At 40.3% G+C, this 24,717-nt stretch overlaps 1 protein-coding gene across 3 annotated transcripts in view; it reads right to left on the bottom strand.

The window, feature by feature from the left end:
- Positions 1–712: 712 nt before the first annotated feature.
- The window catches only part of SLC38A4 (solute carrier family 38 member 4), a 49,190-nt gene continuing 25,185 nt past the window's right edge, over positions 713–24,717 (bottom strand). For all 3 annotated transcript variants that reach the window (XM_044280386.1, XM_044280385.1, XM_044280387.1), the window contains 6 exons: positions 23,951–24,030; positions 22,921–23,021; positions 20,584–20,708; positions 7,633–7,777; positions 4,902–4,999; positions 713–1,922 (listed from right to left, as the gene is read on the bottom strand). In XM_044280386.1, the coding sequence (XP_044136321.1) occupies positions 1,821–1,922; positions 4,902–4,999; positions 7,633–7,777; positions 20,584–20,708; positions 22,921–23,021; positions 23,951–24,030 (651 nt within the window). In that variant the 3' untranslated portion in view covers positions 713–1,820. The remainder of the gene's footprint in view (positions 1,923–4,901; positions 5,000–7,632; positions 7,778–20,583; positions 20,709–22,920; positions 23,022–23,950; positions 24,031–24,717) is intronic.

Consider the following 24,717-nt stretch of genomic DNA (forward strand, 5'->3'; position numbering starts at 1 on the left):
TACACATTTGTACTACATTTTTACACAGCCTATGTGTTTGTATCCTGCAAACCCCTTGTGTGTACTTTCCTTCCCCTTTCCACACTCTGAATTGCCTCATACAACATACATCCATTCCTTGCCTCTATCTCTAAGGCCTCTTTCACACGGGCGAGATTTCCGCGCAGGTGCAATGTGTGAGCTGAACGCATTGCACCCGCACTGAATCCGGACCCATTCACTCCAATGGGGCTGTGCACATGAGCGGTGATTTTCACGCATCACTTGTGAGTTACGTGAAAATTGCAGCATGCTCTATTTTGTGCGTTTTTCACACAACGCAGGCCTCATAGAAGTGAATGGGGCTGATTGAAAATCGCAAGCAATTGATTTTCACGCATCGTTGTTAGGAGATGATCGGGATGGGGACCCGATCATTATTATTTTCCCCTATAGCATGGTTATAAGGGAAAAAAATTGCATTCTTAATACAGAATGCTTAGTAAAATAGGGCTGAAGGGGTTAAATCATCTGATGGACCATGTGATGAGCGCAGTGATGTCATCAAAGGTCCTTTACCCAGGTCCTGAAGAAAGAAGAAAGAAGAGAAGCCGGGCTGCACGAACAAGTGGATTAAGGTGAGTTAAATTATTATTATTTTTTTTTCAACCCCTCCAGCGCTATTTTACTAAGCATTCTGTATTAAGAAGGCTATTATTTTCCCTTCTCACACGCGTGCAAAATGCATTAAAATGTTTTGCACTCGCGCTGAAAAATTGCGCATTTTCCCGCGACGCACCCGCATCTTATCCGGCCCAAATCCATGACGCCCGTGGGAAAGAGGCCTAACACTGAGAGAAGGGAGGGAAAGAGCAGAGAGAGAAGTCAGAAACAGGAACAGTTACAGATTTATGCCAGATTCTGCAGGACAGTCAGCTTGGTGAAGGAAAACAGTGGAGATGTTTAATTAAGTTATTTCCAAAGCAAATTAATAAAAAAAAAATCAGTGCAAAAGTGTTTATAGCATTTAACGCTGTCTATGCAGGGCATTTAAAGTTCTGTACCCCCCGCCCCCCCTCCCTTTCATAGAAAAAAAAAAAAAAAAAAAGAGCTTTGACTGCTATAAAAATATATTATAAAATGTATCAGTGGGACCAAAAATAACATGGTGTTAAAAGGTGGGCATTCGTTTTTCAGAACCTAATGTATCAGTCAAAATACGTTGAATCATGACTAACTACCATGCTTATGGAGTATTTTCTGTTATGTCGGTATACTAGAAAAAAGATAGTTTGACATAGAAATCAGATAAAACAGGAAAGGAGTGCCTCTTAGGAATGGGGCCCGTCAAGGCTTAATACTCGTCCTGTAGTAATGTCTGTTGAAAGGTATTAGCAGTAGTATTAGAAGAATATACATTTGCAAAGTCATCTACTGTAGTAGAAATACACCATTACAGTTATTGAAAACTAAAGGTTCCATGGTTGCCACAAACCCATCACATTAGTTTCAGTAATTTTCCAGTCTCCTCTAAAAACAGTGTTAATGCAGTCATGGCACAGTCCACAGTGTCCTCCAGACATAACAGCATCTATAATACAGCAGCATTTCTGCTTTGATTTGCATAAAACCTGTGCAGAGAACAGCTACTAAGGTTTTAAGATGTCTAATAATACAAACACTTATATGTGTTAATGCATAAATAACAAGCCCTAGTATAAAAAGAGTTTTCTATTCCACATGTTGGTACCAGCAACAGTCTTTGGATTGATCTAGCATCTTGTCTTCCGGTCATCCACACTGGCTTCCAGCCAAAGGCACATGTAGGGCGATCACAAGGGTTAATGATGTTTGGAGGAGGATGAGTTGTGGATCCAGTCGAATATAATAAGTGACATACTCCCGATCATAAATATGAAACCAACCACGAGGAAAACAAAAGCCTGTGAGATCAAACACATAGATGTCACAATGAATATCTAATCACCGTTTACCACAGACATACCATTTCAGTCTATCTCTCCAATGCTTGCCCTGACTATGGAATGTACCGGCACAATATTAATAATGTAGGTAGTGCTACACTAAAACTAATAATACATAGAAGCCATTTCACCATTATGTACAAAAGAAGATATTTAATAAAATGATTGAAACAGCGCCCTCTGTTGTTGCAAATTCACTTGTAAGTTCACATGGACTCAGTCCACCTTTTCCAGTATTCCCGGTGTAATGACTAATTCCGGAAAGACTGTCTGTACATTCCTTGGGTGTGTAGCACAATATTAACAAGTTAGAACATTGTACGTTAGCTTGGCATTTGCATAGAAGTTCTGAAATCGGAAATTGTATATTTGGATAGAAAAGAGATTAATTGTAATTGCCATATCAGGAGTCAGGAAGAAATTCCCCTAATAAAGGGTGATTTGTGACAGCCTCATTGGAAGTTTTGCCTTCTTCTGCATTAAGCTTTTAATCCTCAGGATAGGTCATCAGTATCAGATCGGTAGAGGTCAGACACCCGGAACCCCCGCCGATCAGCTGTACGAGTAGATGACACACGCAGTGTGCACGTGCCGTCACCCATCTCTCTTCTCTCCTCATAGCTTTGCTGCTATGTCTATGGCAAAGCAGCAGCGAGCAGTAAGAGAGATGGTAAACAGCACAGCTGATCGGTGGGGATGCTGGGTATCGGACCCCTGCCGATCAGCTGTACGAGTAGATGACACACGCAGTGTGCACGTGCCATCGCCCGTCCCTCTTCTCTCCTCATAGCTTTGCTGCTATGTCTATGGCAAAGCAGCAGCGAGCAGTAAGAGAGATGGTAAACAGCACAGCTGATCGGTGGGGATGCTGGGTGTCGGACCCCTGCCGATCAGCTGTACGAGTAGATGACACACGCAGTGTGCACGTGCCATCGCCCGTCCCTCTTCTCTCCTCATAGCTTTGCTGCTATGTCTATGGCAAAGCAGCAGCGAGCAGTAAGAGAGATGGTAAACAGCACAGCTGATCGGTGGGGATGCTGGGTGTCGGACCCCTGCCGATCAGCTGTACGAGTAGATGACACACGCAGTGTGCACGTGCCATCGCCCGTCTCTCTTCTCTCCTCATAGCTTTGCTGCTATGTCTATGGCAAAGCAGCAGCGCAGCAGCGAGCAGTAAGAGAGATGGTAAACAGCACAGCTGATCGGTGGGGATGCTGGGTGTCGGACCCCTGCCGATCAGCTGTACGAGTAGATGACACACGCAGTGTGCACGTGCCATCGCCCGTCTCTCTTCTCTCCTCATAGCTTTGCTGCTATGTCTATGGCAAAGCAGCAGCGCAGCAGCGAGCAGTAAGAGAGATGGTAAACAGCACAGCTGATCGGTGGGGATGCTGGGTGTCGGACCCCTGCCGATTTGATATTGATGACCTATCCTGAGGACAGGTCATCAATATTAAAAGCCTGGAGAACCCCTTTAACACAGTAGGATTATACATTATACATGATTGATCTGATTCTTCTTCCTTCAGCTATGTAACTGTGTAGTTATATAGTAGCAGTCTAAAGGGCCTATTAGGCGGAGGGATTATTGTCTGAATTTTCATATAATCGATCAAATTTCAGTGACTGAGCGACAAGTAATGCATTTTTTTTTCATAGATTGAAAAAATCTACTTAACTGAAAGATTATTGTTAGGCTACTTTCGCACTGGCGTTTTGAATTCCGTTTGTGAGATCCGTTTCAGGGATCTTGCAAATGGTTCAAAATGGATCAGTTCAGCCCCAATGCATTCTGAATGGATAAGGATCTGTTCAGAATCCATCAGTTTGGCTCCGTTCCGCCTCCATTCCGCTCTGGATGTGGACAACAAAACGCTGCTTGCAGCGTTCTGGTGTCCGCCTGGCGATGCGGAGCCAAACTGATCCATCCTGACTTACAATGTAAGGCTACTTTCACACCTGCGTTAGGTATGGATCTGTCTGGTATCTGCACAGACGCATCCGCACCTATAATGCAAACGATTGTATCCGTTCAGAATGGATCCCTTTGCATTATGAAGAACAAAGTCAAAACGGATCCGTCCTGACTTACATTGAAAGTCAATGGGGGATGGATCCGTTTTGAGTTGCACCATATTGTGTCAGTAAAAACGGATCCACTCCTATTGACTTACATTGTAAGTCAGGATGGAACCGTTTGGCTCCTGCAAGCAGCGTTTTGGTGTCCGCATCCAGAGCGGAATGGAGGCGGAACAGAGCCAAACTGATGCATTCTAAATGGATCCTTATCCATTCAGAATGCATTGGGGCTGAACTGATCCGTTTTGAACCGTTTGTGAGATCCCTGAAACGGATCTCACAAACGGAATTCAAAACGCCAGTGTGAAAGTAGCCCGAGTCAATGGGAGCACGGATCTGTCCCCTATTGTCTTTTAATGTAAGTCAGGACGGATCAGTTTTGACTTTGTTCTTCATAATGCATAGGGATCTGTTCTGAACGGATACAATCGTTTGTATTATAGGTGCGGATCCGTCTGTGCAGATACCAGACAGATCCGCACCTAAAGAAGGTGTGAAAGTAGCCTTAGTCGCTGCCACATCCCCTCATCTGATGAGAAATCTGCCAGTGTAAATGCTCTAGGGGTGAACAAGCAATGATACAGTAACAACAGCTTTAAGTCATGCTTCTGGACACATCTGTATTTTATTATTTATAAAAATCCCAAAATCTGATTGTAATTCACACTAACAAAGGTATGCTCGAAAATATGGTTACTTTATTCTTCAGAAATAAATTCTCACCATTTAAGGAACAATGCTCCCTCTGCTGGTCACAAGTTTGTGTTTCAACTTGTGGTCTATGTGCATTGTAGTGACTGGGTGACATTAGTATAACAACTTTAAACTATTAAGGAATGATACATTGATTAGCCTTACCCCAATTTTCTGTGGTGAACGAAAAGGTTCTTTTTTGACTATTCGTAAATAAAAAGCAGCAGGAAGAATGAAGATCAACATGGTTGCCGCTGAAGCACCTATTGAAGAGAAGAGGTAGTTCTGCATTTAACATGGGGAGGTTTTGTTGCAATATTTATTAAACCTAAATGCAATGTTTTAATGTTTAATGTTAAATATATTACATTGCAAACACATGACTTAGTTTTAGATAATTTCTAAACACTTAAAAAACAAGATATTTCCTTATATAAAAATTATTATTGCTTATATAAAAATTATAGCTGAGTGTTACTTTGCAGGTACCCTTACCGATGGATATAAATATATAGGCTACAAAGGTAGCAGTTACACACAGGCCCTGGTGCCTGAGGGAGGCCAAAGGCCCTTCTACCACATAAACAGAAATAGTATAAATGAGACCTGATAGGTGGGGAACTTCTTATACATTTTACATTGGGGCCCAGGAGATTCAAGATATGCTTCTGACCTTACCATTTGTCTAAATGAAATGGGCTCCATTAATCTCTTTAACTACAAACAGGAAGAAAGTGTTTCTTCCTGACAATTTGCTGCTCGTTAAGTGGAGGCGAAGAGCTGCATTTGCCAATGGGACGGCAAAATGCCTTGTTTGTTTAGTGATAGTTACACAATATGCGAAAAAAAAATTGTCCGATCCAATCCGGATCCGATGGTATATTCGTTCCCATGGTGATGGGGACACTTGCCTGGGGGTTAGAATATACCATCTGGATTTTTCACGATCTTAGTGAGATCGTAAAACTCAAATCCGATGGTATATTCTAACCTCCAGGCATTCCCATGGTGACGGGGACGCTTGCCTGGGGGTTAGAATATACAGGGCCAGGCCGCTCACAGGAGTACATTTATAAACTGTAATCAGTAACTTTAACTTTAATCATCGCTGATCTCTTTACTTGAAACCTTACTCCTAGCTCTGGTTACAGCAGGCAGTGCGGGTGGGGGGATCTGTGGATTCCACTGTTTAGGGGGGAATCTGTGGATGGCACTGTTTAGGGGAGGGGGATCTGTGGATGGCACTGTTTAGGGGGGGATATGTGGAAGGCACTGTTTAGGGGAGGGGGATCTGTGGATGGCACTGTTTAGGAGGGATCTGTGGATGGTACTGTTATGGGGAGGGGGATCTCTGGATGGCACTGCTTAGGGGAGGGGGGTCTGTGGATGGCACTGTTTAGGGAGGGGGTCTGTGGATGGCACTGTTTAGGGGGGGATCTGTGGATGGCACTGTTATGGGGAGGGGGATCTCTGGATGGCACTATTTAGGGGGGGATCTGTGGATGGCACTGTTTAGGGGAGGGGGATCTCTGGATGGCACTGTTATGGGGAGGGGGATCTGTGGATGACACTGTCATGGGGTGGATCTGTGGGTGACACATATAGCATAAGATGCTATATAGTGTCATCCATAGATCCCCCCATAGCAGTGTCATTCACTGATCCCCCTCCCCATAGCAGTGTCATCCACAGATCCCCCTCCCCATAACAATGCCATCCACAGATCCCCCTCCCCATAACAATGCCATCCATAGATCACCCTCCTCATAACAGTGCTATCCACAGATCCCAGTCAGTTCCCTGGACTGGAGAAGATCGTCTTGAAGACTGGGGGGGGCGGGGGGTAGTCTTATATGGCGAGTATAGCCCAATTTTACTTTATTTTAAATGAAAAGTTGGGGGTCATCTTATACGCCCAGTCGTCTTATACGCCGGGCATCTACTCCCGAACTCCCCTGCCTTTTGCGTCCGCTTGTTGCCGTCATGATGTCACATGGAGGTGGAGTCACGGGCCGGCAACACTAGGGTGAGCCTTATCTCAGTTTGGAACGGATCGTGAGGCCAGGCCCCGGCCACCAATGCATTGATCCCTGAGCCTGCTGTCTTCAAAAACTGTAAGAATTACAGTAATTCACAAAAAATCAATTACTTAGTTGTTTTATGGGGTAAGGGGGTTGGGACCCATTGGGTGGTTAGAAGGGGGGGGAATTAGGGAGGGGTTAATAGTGTACTATATCTAGCTGCACATTGTTTTTAATTTTTTTTAAAGTAATCTGTAAAATAAATTTGTGTTAGAAGTTGTGCTTTTTTTTTATAATGATGCAGCCATTTTATTTAATGTATTTGTGCTAATTTTTGTGCTGTTGGAGTGGGCAGTATTACACAGTCTTTATATATATTTTTATACATATACAGATTGTGTAATACTGCCCCTCACCCCCCCAACCAACACAGAAATTAGCACAAATGTATTAAATAAAATGGCTGCCTGTATCATTATTCTAAAAAATGTAATAGCGCAACTTCTGACACACATTTTGTATTTTACAGATTTTTATATATTTTGTATACATCTGCAAAATACAAAATATTTGTGTCAAACTAGGAATGTGCATAGTTTATTTTTTTTAAAATAACTTTTAGATGATAGACATTTTATTTTATCTCATACATACATTTGTGATGATTCTTTTACAGAAAGGAAGATGTGAAGCTTTAACAGGAAAGGGTGGGGCCTAAAGAGGAAGGGGTGGGGTTTACAGAGGAAGGGTTTTTTCTTTGACAGGAAGGGGTGTGTCAAATTTATATTAGGGGGGTGCCCGAGTTAAGTCTCGCCTAGGGCAGCACAAAACCAAGATACACCACTGTTGTAAATAACATGCAAAGCGTAACCAACCTATGAATCCAAAGATATCCTTAATAGTGGGCACAAATATAACCAGAATGTTGTTGAAGATCAGCAGAATAAAGGCTATCATGAAATGCCGTAGAAAACTGAATGGTCTTCCAGGAAATAGCAGTGTAGTGACTGAGGTACGTATCTGGAAAACAAAATTGGAATTTATTATGTGGAAATCTCACATATAAAACATAAACTGAGCTCTAAAAAATTGGCTTGTCATGGCTCACACCATACTTGCACAAAAATGTGTGACTTTTCTTATTACTAACAAATATTGTTATCCCAGAGTAGATGTGGTATACAAGTTTAAAACTGATTTATCAAGAGGCAAGCCGGAAAATTGCTAATATTTTGGCGCATATCTACACTTGCTCATGGCAGGTGTTGATTGCATTTTCTGACTTTTTGGCTGGTGCTCACAGCCACGTGTGTTACACAACGGCGAGATTCAGAAAAGTCTTGCAGCCTAAAACATTTGTGCAACTTATCTGCAACTTGCTGTCACGCAACTATTTTAAAGCAGTGATTTGGTTGTAGAAAAGCACATTACAGAAAAGTTACAGACAAGTTGCCGACTCATTTTGGTCTATGAAAGCAAAGTTGCATGCGGCCAAACATCCAACAGTATCTCATGTCACATTGAGACTCTATTCACATAATCAGATGCGATTGCAATTCAAAACTGTAATCTTCATATTCTGTGACACATGTTGTACTGTAGCCGCAGCCTTGGACAGACTGAAATGTGTCAAATTTAGAATGGCATATGAAACACACTTAGTAAATATAGGCCTACTGTATGCCTTTTGCCACGCAGTCACATTTCGGCACATATGCTGCCTGCCAGTACAAGCTGCCGTAGAATTCAGCTGACCTTCATATACTGAGAAGTCCTGCAAGTTACTAGGATCCCTCTGACTCTATGGAAAATATTTCCTGTAGTATCATAGGGACCTTCCAATATTAGTAGGATCTCTCAATATGAGCTCATACACAATACACATCACTAAGGTTGCAGTCCTCTGTACAGCGGTTTCCTGTAGCGCAGATGCCCCCCCTGTTTTAGGGATCAGTGATGGCTAATGTTGTGGCATATCTGTTTGATGTCATTATATCAAGATATCTCTTTATATGGCTTCTCAGCACAACATAAATATAGATAAAATAACTATACACACATCTAGATGTAATGTGCATCATCAGTACAAAATAGTATATGAGCAATGGAATTAAACAATAAATTGAGAGGTCAAAGACACTTTGCAGGAGTTTATCATGAGAGTAACTTTTGAAGTCATTTTTGCTTGAGTCTTCCTTGGAGCAAATTTATCAAATGCGGCAAATAGTTTGATAAATCTTACACTTTTGTCTAGAAATGTGACTCCTGTTTTTTGCGTCGCCCCCTCAAGTTTGAGGCTTTTTTTTTCAACTTTATAAAATATTGCTGTGATAAATCTGGAGTGAAACCATGGGCACTTTTCCACCCACTTTCAAAAGTGTAGTCTAGCGACAACAAAGTCAAAAATATTTGCACTAATTTACTAATCTCTGACTTTTTACTCCCATTTTCAGCATACACTAATAATACATTCCCATTTTTGTATTTACCGCTCTGTGTAAAACATTAACAGCATTAGCTTATGCATCCGAAGCACACACAACATTCTTTTCCACATTTACCATACCAAGGGACTGAATGACTTAAAGGGAACCTGTCACCAGTTTTATGGTGTCCTAACTAAGGGCAACATAAATAAGTGACTGATTCTCTTAGCAAAATGCTGGGTCACTTTCTTTAATTGACCCAGTCAATCTGCCAACATCTTGTGTTGAAAAGGTCCAGCTGATAATGATGAGTCATAAATATTCATGAGCTCCTGACTCTCCCCGCCCACCTGCTGCTGATTAACAGTTATTTTCCATATGAACCAGCAGCAGGTGGGCAAGGGAGTGGCTATAGCTCTGAATTAAATAAACGCTGGACTCACTGACATCACGCTGGACTCAAATTAGCATGCGGCATCTTTGTGTGTATATTATGAGGTAACCATCTGTCACACCAGTAAGTGAATACATCTAAGGCACTTTTTAGTAGTTAATGATTGTATATAATTAGTTAGATTATAATCAAATATCCACATGACAGGTTCCCTTTAAGCAAGTCGTACGGCTTTCACTGCAGTTGCTGACGAGGAAGTAGGTAAAAGTTCACAAGTGGCTTGTGGTATTACTATGAACATATGTTGTGGGTGTGGAGCAGAAGATGCAGTTACCTGCACATTCTAATTCATTGCCTCTGGTGTATTTCATAAAACTACTGTATGTGTAATATGTTATATATTCATGGGACTGAAGGAACTTATTAAGGCTACTTTCACACTTGCGTTCGGGGCTCCGTACTGCCCTAATGCATTCTGAGTGGATGCGGATCCGCTCAGAATGCATCAGTCTGGCACCGTTTGTCCTCCGCTCCGCTCAGCAGGCGGACACCTGAACGCTGCTTGCAGCGTTCGGGTGTCCGCCTGGCCGTGCGGAGGCAAACGGATCCGTCCAGACTTACAATGTAAGTCAATGGGGACGGATTCGTTTGAAGTTGACACAGTATGGCTCAATTTTCAAACGGATCCGTCCCCCATTGACTTTCAATGTAAAGTCAAAACGGATCCGTTTGCACTATCATGAACAAAAATAGTTTTTTTATTCATGGTAATGCAAACGGATCCGTTCTGAACGGATCTAAGCGTTTGCATTATAGGTGCGGATCCGTCTGTGCAGATACCAGACGGATCCGCACCTAAACGCAGGTGTGAAAGTAGCCTAAGACTGTATGCCCTGTCTCCTAGGAATTGTCAGACGTGTGTCTATAGCTAGAGGGCCTCAGGTTGGGCATCCCTGAATTAAGCAATCCAATAATAAGGGTATATCAATGCATACTGGCTAAAGCCTCATGCACTCTACTGTATTTTTTTGTCTGCATCTTTTCAGCATTTTTTGTGGATCGGATGCAGACGCATTAATTTCAATAGGATCGCAAAAGTTCCGGACAGCACACTGTGTGCTGACCACATCCATATGCCCATCTCGTGGCCCCGCATAAAAATAAAATAAATGGAACATGTCATATTCTTGTCCATTTTGCAGACAAGAATAGGCATTTATAACATAGTGCAGGACTTGCAGAAGGGGAAAATGAAGGTTGCACAAGGCAGTTATCCGTGTTTTGTGGACATGCAATTTACAGACCACAAAAACTGATACGGTTGTGTACATGAGGCCTAAATGTATGAGGAAAAACAAAGGACACCCCTTTGGCATACATATAGTTAAAAGAAATACTGTATATGGGCATGCTAAATTTAGATGACAGCGGGGATGTGCGTTTTTTATATGATTTACAGTCAGGTCCATAAATATTGGGACATCAACACAATTGTAAAATTTTTGGCTCTATACACCACCGCAATGGATTTGAAATGAAACAAACAAGATGTGCTTTAACTGCAGACTGTCAGCTTTAATTTGAGGGTATTTACATCCAAATCAGGGGAACGGTGTAGGAATTACAACAGTTTGCATATGTGCCTCCCACTTGTTAAGGGACAATTGGCTTCTCAGCTGTTCCATGGCCAGGTGTGTGTTATTCCCTCATTATCACAATTACAATGAGCAGATAAAAGGTCCAGAGTTCATTTCAAGTGTGCTATTTGCATTTGGAATCTGTTGCTGTCAACTCTCAAGATGAGATCCAAAGAGCTGTCACTATCAGTGAAGCAAGCCATCATTAGGCTGAAAAAACAAAACAAACCCATCAGAGAGATAGCAAAAACATTAGGCCTGGCCAAAACAACTGTTTGGAACATTCTTAAAAAGAAGGAACACATCGGGGAGCTCAGCAACACCAAAAGACCCGGAAGACCACGGAAAACAACTGTGGTGGATGACCGAAGAATTCTTTCCCTGGTGAAGAAAACACCCTTCACAACAGTTGGCCACATCAAGAACACTCTCCAGGAGGTAGGTGTATGTGTGTCAAAGTCAACAATCAAGAGAAGACTTCACCAGAGTGAATACAGAGGGTTCACCACAAGATGTAAACCATTGGTGAGCCTCAAAAACAGGAAGGCCAGATTAGAGTTTGCCAAATGACATCTAAAAAATCCTTCACAGTTCTGGAACAACATCCTATGGACAGATGAGACCAAGATCAACTTGTACCAGAGTGATGGGAAGAGAAGAGTATGGAGAAGGAAAGGAACTGCTCATGATCCTAAGCATACCACCTCATCAGTGAAACATAGTGGTGGTAGTGCCATGGCGTGGGCATGTATGGCTGCCAATGGAACTGGTTCCCTTGTATTTATTGATGATGTGACTGATGACAAAAGCAGCAGGATGAATTCGGAAGCACATCTTGTTCGTTTCATTTCAAATCCATTGTGGTGGTGTATAGAGCAAAAAATGTTAGAATTGTGTCGATATCCCTATATTTATGGACCTGACAGTATTACAATAAAGGATTGATTTTTTTTACAACACACTGGATTCCTTCCCTACCCTCAAATCGCTTATTGCTAAGAACATGAACAAGCCTTGAATCCGTGAAGTGACCTGTTTGATGATTCCAAAATCTGGTGCTGGATTGCATTTTCTCTATACATGCTTAATTTATACCTTTGGATTTCCTGGAGTATACAAAAGTACACTGTCATATGCTGTGCATACAAGCAAAGGTTGAAAAGGACCTTTAATCTCTCCTGCCATGTATGCTTTAGTAAATACTTGTATTTCCCGTAATATAAAAATTCTGGAGCGTCTTTTTTACTGTTCCTGTGTTTTTCCTGCTAGAAATTTATAAATAAAATAAACTGAGTATCACTATTTGGGGATTTGTCCCATGCCAAAATGTGCAAAGACACTTTTACAAGGAGCCTTGCAATACCATAGACAAACATTTAATATGATATCGCGATGTGTCATTGCAATTTTCAGTTCGCACGACTCTTGTAGCCCCAGCCTAAAATAATTTTGAAGTAGGAATAATAGAGGAACTGCACAATGCAGAGTTAGGCCTCATGCACACGACCGTTGTGTGCATCCGTGTCTGTTGTTCCGTTCTCCGTGATTTTCTGCGGACCCATTGACTTTCAATGGGTCCGTTGAAAACTCAGAAAATGCACCGTTTGTCATCCATGTCCGTGATCCATGTTTCCTGTCCGTCAAAAAAAAAAGACCTGTCCTATTTTTTGGACGGACAACGGTTCGCGGACCCATTCAAGTCAATGGGTCCGTGAAAAAACACGGAGGCACACAAGATTGTCATCCGCGTCCGTGATCCGTGTCCGTTTTTTCCTCTCATTTTCAAGGCAAACTTGACTTAGATTTTTTTTTTCACTTTTCTGGCCTGGTGATCCTCCAAAAATCAAGGAAAACACACGGAAGAAAAAACTGACACGGATCACGGAACAATGGAACCCCGTTTTGCGGACCGTGAAAGAATACTGTCGTGTACATGAGGCCTTATTAGGAAAGATTCTTCAGAGTTGTTTTATAAGCCTGAGTGATGCCCGGGAAATATAAAAAAAATGTCAAGCAACCTCTTTAAATACTAAGTTTCCTCTTAAAAGACAAGTACACCTTAAAAAAAAGTTAATATGTAAAAATATGACATTTTGTGGTTGTAAATTAATTTAAAATGAAGGATTGCTACTAGAATCACTGCATATGTATAGAATGAACCTATAGAAAGTCTTGCTCTTTTTTTTTTTCTTTAGAGAGGCTCACAGCAGGTAATTCTCAGTGCCCCACACATAGAATCTTCTCTTCTTCAGCAATGCCACCACACTGCACATGGAATACTTTAAAGGTCCAGATGGGTGTTACCAGTAGGGGTTGTGTCCCTGTGCAGTCTGACACTTGCAGCACTGATTGAATATGTCAGCAGGGACACCCCCCAACTGGTCACATCCAGCTGAACCTTGATTACAAACTACTAATGGTTCGTACATAACTTCTAGAAGAAATAATCAAGGAATGTCACAACCTAGAGCCATAAGAATAGCTGTTCCAGAATTGTTATTACATGGGGAATGCAAGTAGCTGCTAAAACAGGCATGTCAGGAGATGTGACAGGTCCTCTTTAAACAAGGGGCAGAAAAGACTGTGTTGTGCTGTGATCAGCCCTGGCTCCTGCTCATATCAAGTATAACTGTTCCGGAAGTGCAGACACTGATAGATATCTGTGAGGAGGTATTGGATTCTGGGGGTTATTGGAAGTGGGTCAGACAGTACAGAAAACAATGTGGGAGCTTTATCCAAACGGATGCAATCTAATTGCTTGCTATGGGCAACTAAGCCAGTTTTCCTTTTCATCAGTTTTGATAAATCTCCCCCAGCATCCTGCGTCTCCTCCTAAACAATGAACAGGATTAAAGGGGCTGTCCGTCAGGATTGCATTTTTTGTACATTCACCAAACAACCACTGCTGCTGTTCTGATGGTCAGCCAATCACTTTAACACCATTCTCCCCCTATTTAACAAATGTAATTCTGCTGGACAGTCCCTTTTATAACATCACTAGGAGTATTTATTTACATACTTTAATTATGCTCCATTAAAAACTATAATTTGCCATTAGCTGTAGTGCTATTAACAGTAATGTGACCACTCATGTGTTGTGCTATACTGTGTTCCGGTAATAGTGCATTCAAATGTACCTGATCATAAATTGCCTTCACAAGTGATTGCTATTTCACTGTTAGAAATATGAGGCCACCTGTTTCCTGTTTGGCTGGCAGATCCTTTTCTGTTCTGAAATCGTAGTATAGTCTGATCAGTGACTATACCATAAAAGGCACAAGGAATCATCGGCTGTAGAGAACGGTTTCACTAGTATTATATCAAATAACTTTGTTCAGTATTTAGTCTATTCCCTCTTCAGTAAGCAGTGATTATATAGCAGGGGTGTAACAAGTGATCATGGGATAGATGAAAGGGGCCTTTTGATCTTGGTAGAGGGGGGGGGGGGGGATTTATAAAATCTGCTATGCTAGTTTTGTGGCATAGAAATGTTGCAGCGATCTAACATGCAATATATTGTGCAAGATTTTGTAACATTTCGTGAAATTTTGCGACATTTTGTGAGCTTTGCCTCTTTCAGAAGTGGAATAAAAGACAGATCAAGACTACAAATTAAAACACTTTTATGCCACATTTAGGCCCCTTTCACACGGGCGAGTTTTCCGTGCGGGTGCGATGCGTGCGGTGAACGTATTGCACCCGCACTAAATCCTGACCCATTCATTTCTATGGGGCTGTGCACACGAGCGGTGATTTTCACGCATCACTTGTGCGTTGAGTGAAAATCGCAGCATGCTCTATATTGTCCGATTTTCACGCGACGCAGGCCCCATAGAAGTGAATGGGAAGCGTGAAAATCGCATAGCATCCGCAAGCAAGTACGGATGCGGTGCGATTTTCACGCACGGTTGCTAGGAGACGATCGGGATGGAGACCCGATCATTATTATTTTCCCTTATAACATGGTTATAAGGGAAAATAATAGCATTCTGAATACAGAATGCATAGTAAAACCGCGCTAGAAGGGTTAAAAAAATAATAAAAAATAATTTAACTCACCTTAGTCCACTTGATTGCGAAGCCGGCATCTCCTTGTGTCTCCTCTGCGCTGAACAGGACCTGGGGTGAGCTGCTGCATTAAATACCGGTTAAGGACCTTTGAAGACGTCACTCCGGTCATCACATGGTCTTTTACCATGGGGAATCACCATGGTAAAAGATCATGTGACGTACCATGTGATGACCGGAGTGACGTCATCAAAGGTCCTTAACCGGTATTTAATGCAGCAGCTCACCCCAGGTCCTGTTCAGCAGCAGAGGAGACACAAGGAGATGCCGGCTTCGCGATCAAGTGGACTAAGGTGAGTTAAATTTTTTTTTATTTTTTTTTAACCCCTCTAGCGCTGTTTTACTATGCATTCTGTATTCAGAATGCTATTATTTTCCCTTATAACCATGTTATAAGGGAAAATAATACAATCTTCAGAACATCAATCCCAAGCCCGAACTTCTGTGAAGAAGTTCGGGTTTGGGTACCAAACATGCGCGATTTTTCTCACGCGAGTGCAACGCATGACAATGTTTTGCACTCGCGCGGAAAGATCGCGCATTTTCCCACAACGCACCCGACTCTTATCCGGGCAAAAAAACTGACACCCGTGTGAAAGAGGCCTTAGGGCTCATGCACACGACCGTATGTATTTTGCGGTCTGTAAAAAACGGATACGCAAAAAATACAGATGACGTCCGTGTGCATTTCGTATTTTGCAGAACGGAACAGCCGGCCCCTAATAGAACAGTACTATCCTTGTCCGGAATGCGGACAATAATAGGACATGTTCTATTTTTTTGCAGACCGGAAATATGGAAATGGAATGCACACGGACGTCATCTGTATTTTTTGCGGACCCATTGAAGTGAATGGTTCTGAATACAGTGCGCAAAAAAAAGAAACGTACACGGAAAGAAAATACGTTCTTGTGCATGAGCCCTTAAGAAAAGTTTAATCTCCATGCCAGGCAAGCCCCTGCCGTTTTTTCACTGACAGTGGTGAAACCATATCACACTTCAAATTTAATAAAACCAAGTGCCAGCCTTATAAATTGGGCACCGGGGCGCGAAAAGCAACTCCAGTCTATAAAATAGCCTCAAGCACACCTACAATGATATTTTTTTTTTTAGGTGTGTAAAGTACTTTACTAATGTGAGTAAACCTAGAACTTTCAGCTATTTTTTTGCACACCACTGTGCCTATCTCTCCAAGTGGCATGGCTTAGCAGGAAGGGGGCTTGGAACCCTTGCCAATCAGCTGTTTAAAGATGGTGTGGCTCTTGTGCATGTCATCTACTTTGTACTGACAGTGAAGTGGGGAGAGGAAGCTGTAATTACAAAGAAGACAGTGTGCATGAACACTGAGGCCCCTTCAAACTGCTGATCTGTGGAAGTGCCAGGGGTCAGACCCTCTCCGATCTGATATTGATGACTTGTCCTGAAGATAGGTCATCAATATCTGTAGCCCAGACAACCCCTTTAGCCTCACTTTCTCAGTCATACATTTCACTGAGACTAGAGAGGGAAGCATAAGTGGCTCAATAAGAGCATTACCCATTACACTGATAAGTACAATGCTCTTCTGTGGACATCTAGGGCTATCAAGAGCTGCCACGCTGTTATCCTAATTCTACTAATCTACTATTTTAGTAACAAATAACATATTTCCCTTACAGCAGCAGTAAAATAACAATTGGTTCCCTCTCTATATAGGAGTGTTATCTCTCTGTGCTGTCTGCTACAGAAGGACACTATTTGTTATCTAATTTTCAAAATTATAGTACTAGGGGAAAAAAAATCATTGAAATGTTTTCAATGAATATTGATTTAAAAATGCCCCTTTCTGATGGAAATGTCCTTTAAATAAATGTGGTGCAAAGTGTGAATATATATATATATATATATATATATATACAGTGCAATCTCTTATAAAGATTGTACTGTGTGTGTATATATATATATATATATATATATATATATATATATAAATATATATATATATATATATATATATATATATATACAGTACAGACCAAAAGTTTGGACACACCTTCTCATTCAAAGAGTTTTCTTTATTTTCATGACTATGGAAATTGTAGATTCACACTGAAGGCATCAAAACTATGAATTAACACTTGAGAATGCCAAGAGTGTGCAAAGCAGTAATCAAAGCAAAAGGTGGCTACTTTGAAGAACCTAGAATATAACATATTTTCAGTTGTTTCACACTTTTTTGTTATGTATATAATTCCACATGTGTTAATTCATAGTTTTGATGCCTTCAGTTGTGAATCTTCAATTTACATAGTCATGAAAATAAAGAAAACTCTTTAAATGAGAAGGTGTGTCCAAATTTTTGGTCTGTACTGTATATATATATATATATATATATATATATATATATATATATAAAGTGTAAAAATATATATATATATATATATATATATATACACACACAGTACAATCTGTTAAAATTGCACAACAAAAATGATGGGTATGTGATCCTCTGAAAGAAGAGGTCAGTCACAGAAAATTCTGGGGTTGATGGGCAACATAACAAAAACATAATTTTCTGCATTCCTAGCTATTATTTATGACCTTAGTTAGCTGTGATTGACAACCACAAGTCTTGAGCTTGAACAAAAATGTATATTTCAAGCATCAAGCAGAATAATAATAATGAACAGGTATATTTTTCAGTTTTTGCTTTTTTGCACTGTTTATAGGTACATATAAATTACTTTGTAATTTATATGCTTTTTTACATTGCAAATATAAAGCAATTTTTGATATTGCTTTTTTATTTTATTGCTTACACTGTTGATATAGTTCACACTGAATATCCTGTTAGATGAGTAGTTCAGGTTATTTAGGTCTTGCGGATAACTAATTAGTGTATTTTTTTTCTATTATGTAAAGTATGCACAATAAAATATATTTTATGAAAAGTAATTTCTTATTTCTTATGAGCTTTTCTAATTTAACATTTTTTAAATAAAAATTTTATTACATTTTTAATAATACCATTAGGATTATTAATCCCAAGGATTTACTGTCTTACAAAATTATTTTATACTTGCAATCTATTAACATACTCCTGTATGCTAATACATTATGCTTTGTGTCTCTATGGCACAGGCTGTGGTTAGTGCAACACTAGTGTGCCCTAACAGCAGGACTACAGAGCTTATATTTTTGGGGTCATTTCTACGTCCCCAGGGCTGACTGCAGAGTGTTAACCCAGCCTCTGATCATATCACTGGGACCCAATCAGAAGGGAAAATCTCCTTTGATCATGATGTTGTCACAGACTGTGACAATCAAAGGTTTAGCAGTTGGGATTAGAGCTACCTCTGATCCTAGCTGTAGAGCAAAAGGCTGCTCTAAGAACTAGAGCTGCTAGTTACAATTTGTTTATGTGGCAGGAAGGCCTACAGACGCTCTCTGCTCCATTTAAAACAGCAAAGGCAAAAGACATTAAGGGGATAAAGAAGCAAGATTGCCCATGGCTGGATTGGACAAAATTAATATTTTTATGAAATGTATGGTTTTAATTTTCCTATTTAAGGTAATTATTCATATTTTAATTTATGACTTCTAGATACAATATAATTTTAATTTATTTATGCAGATAAAATCCTATCCCCTTGGATTGTGCCTGTCTAATAACATTTTGTGAACTGCCTTTAAGCTATTTTACATTCTTTAGCATCAATGTCTAATACTTGCTGACAGCATCTGTCTAGAGTGACCGGTAAACCATGCTCTTTTACATTTATTATATTGTGGACAGTGTGTCTCTTATAATGCAAAATTCAGTATTTAATATTCAGCAATATTAAATTCTTCATGATAAGTAATAAGTGGCACAGTATGGTAATAGTTATATTTGATAAATGTATGGCACTGCTCTGAAAATAAAGACACTGCAGCAGAATCTCTGAGCAAAACATTTTTAACATTTTGTAACTAAGGTTATATTTAGAGCACATGAAAGGCAATACTGCCATAACAAGCCAACAGCTTCCTCACTGCAGAGGGTCCAGTGAAAGCTATAGCTAAGAATATTCACCTTCATTCAGAAGCTTTTACTGCAAGAAGAGTGAACTACTAATATGACAGCAGAGGGCGCTATAGATAAGGATGCTAATACTAGAAACATCTTATTTAATTGCACAGTTACATGCTCTTGCTGACATACATTGATATTTATTGTTTTAGAATGGCAGTATTAGCTTGAACGGTCAGTTAAAAAAGGTCTAGTTATTACTAATGATGTTTTACTTTGTAGTTTATGTTCAATGTATAATTTAAATTCATGCATTTCAACCTTTTTTCATCCCAGCAATGTTGGGACCTTTCCCTTAAAGGAACACTTTCATCAGAAATAAGTATATTTTGAAACTTAATATCCATAGAAAACAACTTTTTTTCAGAATATTTGGCTGTTTTTAATTTTCATTTCAGAATTACTATACTATCAAAAAACAAATCCAACATACTGTCTTCCTGTAACCATAAGCACAGAGAGATAATACTCCTAAATAGATAAGTAATCCAATGTCGGTTTACTGCTGCTGTGAGGGACAGATGTTATCTGTGAGTTTAATAGTAGGTGTAGAATTGGGATAACAGCATGACAGCTCTATTGTTCTTTTGATAGGCCTAGATAAAGATGCCCACAGAAGAGCATTGCATTTATAAGTGTAATGTGTGATGCTCTAATTGAATTACTACAGGGGGGCTCTATCTGACGACTAAAAAAAGCCAAGCGAGGTTGTTTGCTGTGCTAAAAGTCGAAACAAAAGAGGAAGTTAAAGAAAACAGGACCAGAGGTAGACTACATGGAGTGACTAGATCCAGAAAACCATTTACATGGTTTTTGTAAAGAAAATTACATACAATATTCAAATAGAGGCTGTTAATATGTGATAAATGGTAGTGTCCATTTAGATTATATTTAGGTATATTGGTATACTGTTTTACAGTATATACATTCCCAACTGAGCACATCATATGTGGCATATTTGTAAAGGGGGTAAGTAGAGGGCAGTCTGAGCAATCAGATATATAGTTACAGTACATATAACATAGCCACACAACTAGACCCATAAGACCCATTTCTGACTGTACCAAAAATGTCTGGCACTTATTGCTCTAGACTCAGACTGGTGGCATCAGTGGGCACGAGCCTGAGAAGCGCCAAAGTGTTTTTCTAAGGATTCACAAATACTAAATATATAAAGTTTGTTTTCGACCATATACAGTATATTAATATAATAGCATGCATACATTTTCCTTAAAAGACTTTGTACTTACAGGAAATAATACAATTGGCACTGTCAAGGTTACAGCCACAAGTACAGCCAGGCGAACACAGAGAAGAAGAGTGTCAAACGTGTACACTTTTGTGTAGGTGTGCAGCAATTCATCTTGAACTTCACCTGCAAAATTTTATGGAAAGATAAAAGAAAATGGTTAAGAAATAACTTTATAGTGTGTTTTCTTTTACCAATCCAGAAGAACGTAGATAAAGGAGGAAATTTATCAAAGCTGGTGTAAAGTAGAACTGGCTTAGTTGCTCATAGCAGCCAATCAGATTCCACCTTTCATTTTACAAAGGAACTCTGAAAAATGTAAGGTGGAATCTGATTGGTTGCTATGGGCAACTAAGCCAGTTTTCCTTTACACTAATTTTGATAAATCTCCCCCGAATGGCCCAGTATAAGCACCATTGTTCGCAGCATATGATGTAAACGGGGAATGTGCTGTCAATACTAAAGTGACTGTATAAGAGACGTGGGGGAATAAACGATCATATGTGAAAATAAAAATAAATGATCAGTGATCGACTTGCAATGCTGCCAGTCAGTGCTAGTTGCAGGCAGTGACATTACCTGCCTATGTAAAAGGACCTTACAGTATCTTGTGTTCATAGAAATCGACAATTCAGATGAAAAATCCATGAAAGTTTCTCAGTTATCTTATTACTACAGAAAGCAAAAAGTGTTGCATAATGCTTTTGTCTGAAAATCTGCAAATATTGGTAACTCTGTCGTTAATAAAAACTATTGTGAAATCTTAGGGTGGATCAATAGCCCTGTAGTACAATCTCAGGTAATCACTTGTTTTAATTACAGTTAGACCAGGGATTGTAGGCAGCAAACTATTGAGACCATCTGCCTGGATTACAGCAGAGGACAAAACTGTTCTGAGTTCGAGAGTACTCATTCAGGCTGGGTTCACACCTGAGCGTTTTACAGCGCATTCCTACGCGCTGTAAAATGCTCAACAAGGAGAAACCAATGTTTCCCTATGGGAATGGTTCTCACCTGGGCGTTTTACAGCGCGTACGATCGCGCTGTAAAACGCCCGACGCCCCAAGAAGTACATGAGCTTCTTTGGGGCGTCTTGTCGCGCGTTCCCGTACATAGACTTTCGGGAACGCGCGACAATGGGCGTTCTCTTGTCTCTGTATGCGCGATTGCAAACGCCGGTACAATCGCGCATACAGAGTGCTCCTTTCAGAATGCTCAGGTCTGAAGCCAGCGTCCAAGACTCTAAATGAAGGAATTTGGGGGAATATTGATGAAGCTGAAGTCGCCTATTGTACACATGCTCTGCTGAGCAATGACACATTGAGACTTCAATGTCATGAAGCCCAATGGCCAGCTGATAGCGGAGTGGAAAGTGATTCATTCCACTGTCAGGTAATGGTAAAGTCCCACTCAGGCCTCTTGCACACAAACGTTTTTTCTTTCCATTTATGTTCCGTTTTTTGCGTTCCGTATACAGACCGTATACGGACCGTAAATGGAACCATTCAATGGATCCGCAAAAGAAAACGGAAGGTACGCCGTATGCCTTCTGTTTCCATATTTCCGTTCCGTTCAAAGATAGAACATGTCCTATTATTGTCCGCATAAAGGACAAGGATAGTACTGTTCTATCAGGGGCCAGCTGTTCCGTTCCGCAAAAAACAGAATGCACACGGATATCATCTGTATTTTTTGCGGATCAGTTTTTTGCGGACTGCAAAATACTGGAAAAGCCATACGGTCGTGTGCAAGAGGCCTAACTGCGAAAGTAGGCCCTAGCTTAGACACATTCACATTGTTACATTCCAGTATAATAATTTATAGGATTGCCACCCGATAATATACTAATTGTACTAATAGGAAGAAAGAAGATTGAGCACATGCATGTGCCATTTATTCCCCAAAATTTTGGAGGGTGAGTGTGAAGGGATATTAACTATATTAGTTTCCTCAGAGATTTGTGTTTTGGGCTACATGGCAACATGCTCCATGACAGTAGAAGATTGCAACATTGTATCTCATGATTGCATGTTGCGACCTCTCACTATATTGCAACAGGTGAAACAAATCAAATCTGTCTGGATTCTGCAAATTTGCCGTCATAGGCTGCAATGCACGTTGGCCATTTTCAATCATTTCTGGAGAACATTTAAATATGTGCCAATCAATTTGTGTTATCATCGATTGGCACTCGTTATGGCCCTGCTCCGGGTCATGTTAGACCATATTGGGCAATACAGATTATTAAAGGGGTTTTTGCCACAGTTAAAATTTGATTATCACTTATCCACAGCATTGCCTTACCATATTACATTGTTCACATACGTTTTTTACCTACCATAAAATGTAAGGTAACCAAACAGCGCAGCAAAGAGATACATTGCCAACATTGCAGCTATAGACACATTAGAAACATTCTGCATTTTTCTTCGAGAACGGCTAGAAGGAGATAATTAATATGCGCGTCAGGCTATCATGAGACTTTGCTGTAATAAACTAATCAGTAAATGCAAAGAGAATCTCTCTATCGTTCACTGGAACACTGCTGCTCTTATAATGTTCTGTATACTATATCACCTGTATCTTACTATTTTGGCTTCTATGTTTCATTCTTCTATGTTTTCTTCTTTATTATATTTTTGTATACTTTTCCATGCTTGCATACTATAGGAAAAAGTGTCAGCCTATGCGCACTCTCGCAGTCCCCGCCACCAGAGAGGCTGGCTTTTTTCTATAGTGTGCAAGCACGATAACCGCTGCTGGATTGCAGGGTGGTCATAACCATGGAAACAAGCACTATATAGTGTGATGGAAACATGAATCCAGCCAGCAAAGGAGGCAATATGGACAATCACAATACATTAGTAAGTGCCTTGTATTACCTTTCTCTACATGATAAATTCCATTTGCTGAAGTGAGACAACCCCTTTAATATATACTCTACTCATTTCTAGACTAAATATAAACATCTCCTACAGTTTAAAAAATTAAGTTGGCAAAGGAATACCCAGATACTTTCCTTTTCTCTGCTGTCGGTACAATGTCAAACTCAGCTCTGAGCTGAGTAGTTGAGTAGTACTGAGGCAGACTGGTTACCACAGAAATACTGCTGAGGCATATTGTAACATGCATGCCAATGTGCCCATAGTGGGCACTAGGGTGTCCTTATTAAGTACATTTGGTTAGAATATCTCTGAACTCACTGATCAAACACTAACCAAACACAGACTGTATGAAAACACCCTAAGGGGTGTCTTTTTCATTTTCTTTCACAATTCACCCACATCATCCGCATACATTAAACTTAATTCTCATCACGTCTTAGGTTTTTCCATAGGATTTATTAAACTTTCTCAAAGTAAACATACCTTTTCAGCTCACTGTAGATAGGCAAAACTTCTGGATGGCACACAAAAGCAAAAGCCAATATAGGAATAGCATAAGCTGTCTGCAAGATAGAAGGTCAGACAGTAATTTTCCTGAATTTGTTCTAAACCAAAATCATAATGTAAATGTAATAACAGTTAAATAAATCCAAAACATTTTTTCTGAAAGTCAATATAGATTTTAAGAGGGGCTATATGATTCCCTTTGATTTAACAGAGTACTAAATGTGCTCTATGTTTGTAACCTAATCTATGACAAATATGGAACTGACCTTGGCAGCAGAATGTCTGTGTCTGTTTACAACGTCTATACCATAATAAGGCCCTTTTCACACGAGTGAGTATTCCACGCTGGTGCAATGCATGATGCGAACGCATTGAGCCCGCACGGAATCCGGACCCATTCATTTCAATGGGTCTGTGTACATGAGCGTTGGTTTTCACGCATCACACTTGTGCGTTGCTTGAAAATCGCAGCATGTTCTGTATTCTGCGATTTTCGAGCAACCCTGGCGCCATAGAAGTGAATGGGGTTGTGTGAAAATCGCATCCGCAAGCAAGTATGGATGCGATGCATTTTTCATGGGAGGTTGCTAAGAGATATTGTTTGTATACCTTCAATTTTTTATCATGCGCGTGAAAAACGCATTAAATCGCATTGCACCCGCATGATAAAAACTGAGCAACTGATTGTGATCGCATACAAAACTGAATGGCTTTGCTTGCGAAATCGCAACGCATCTGGACCT

The sequence above is a fragment of the Bufo gargarizans genome, chromosome 2 (assembly GCF_014858855.1).
Source record: "Bufo gargarizans isolate SCDJY-AF-19 chromosome 2, ASM1485885v1, whole genome shotgun sequence".
In the NCBI taxonomy this organism is placed as follows: domain Eukaryota; kingdom Metazoa; phylum Chordata; class Amphibia; order Anura; family Bufonidae; genus Bufo; species Bufo gargarizans.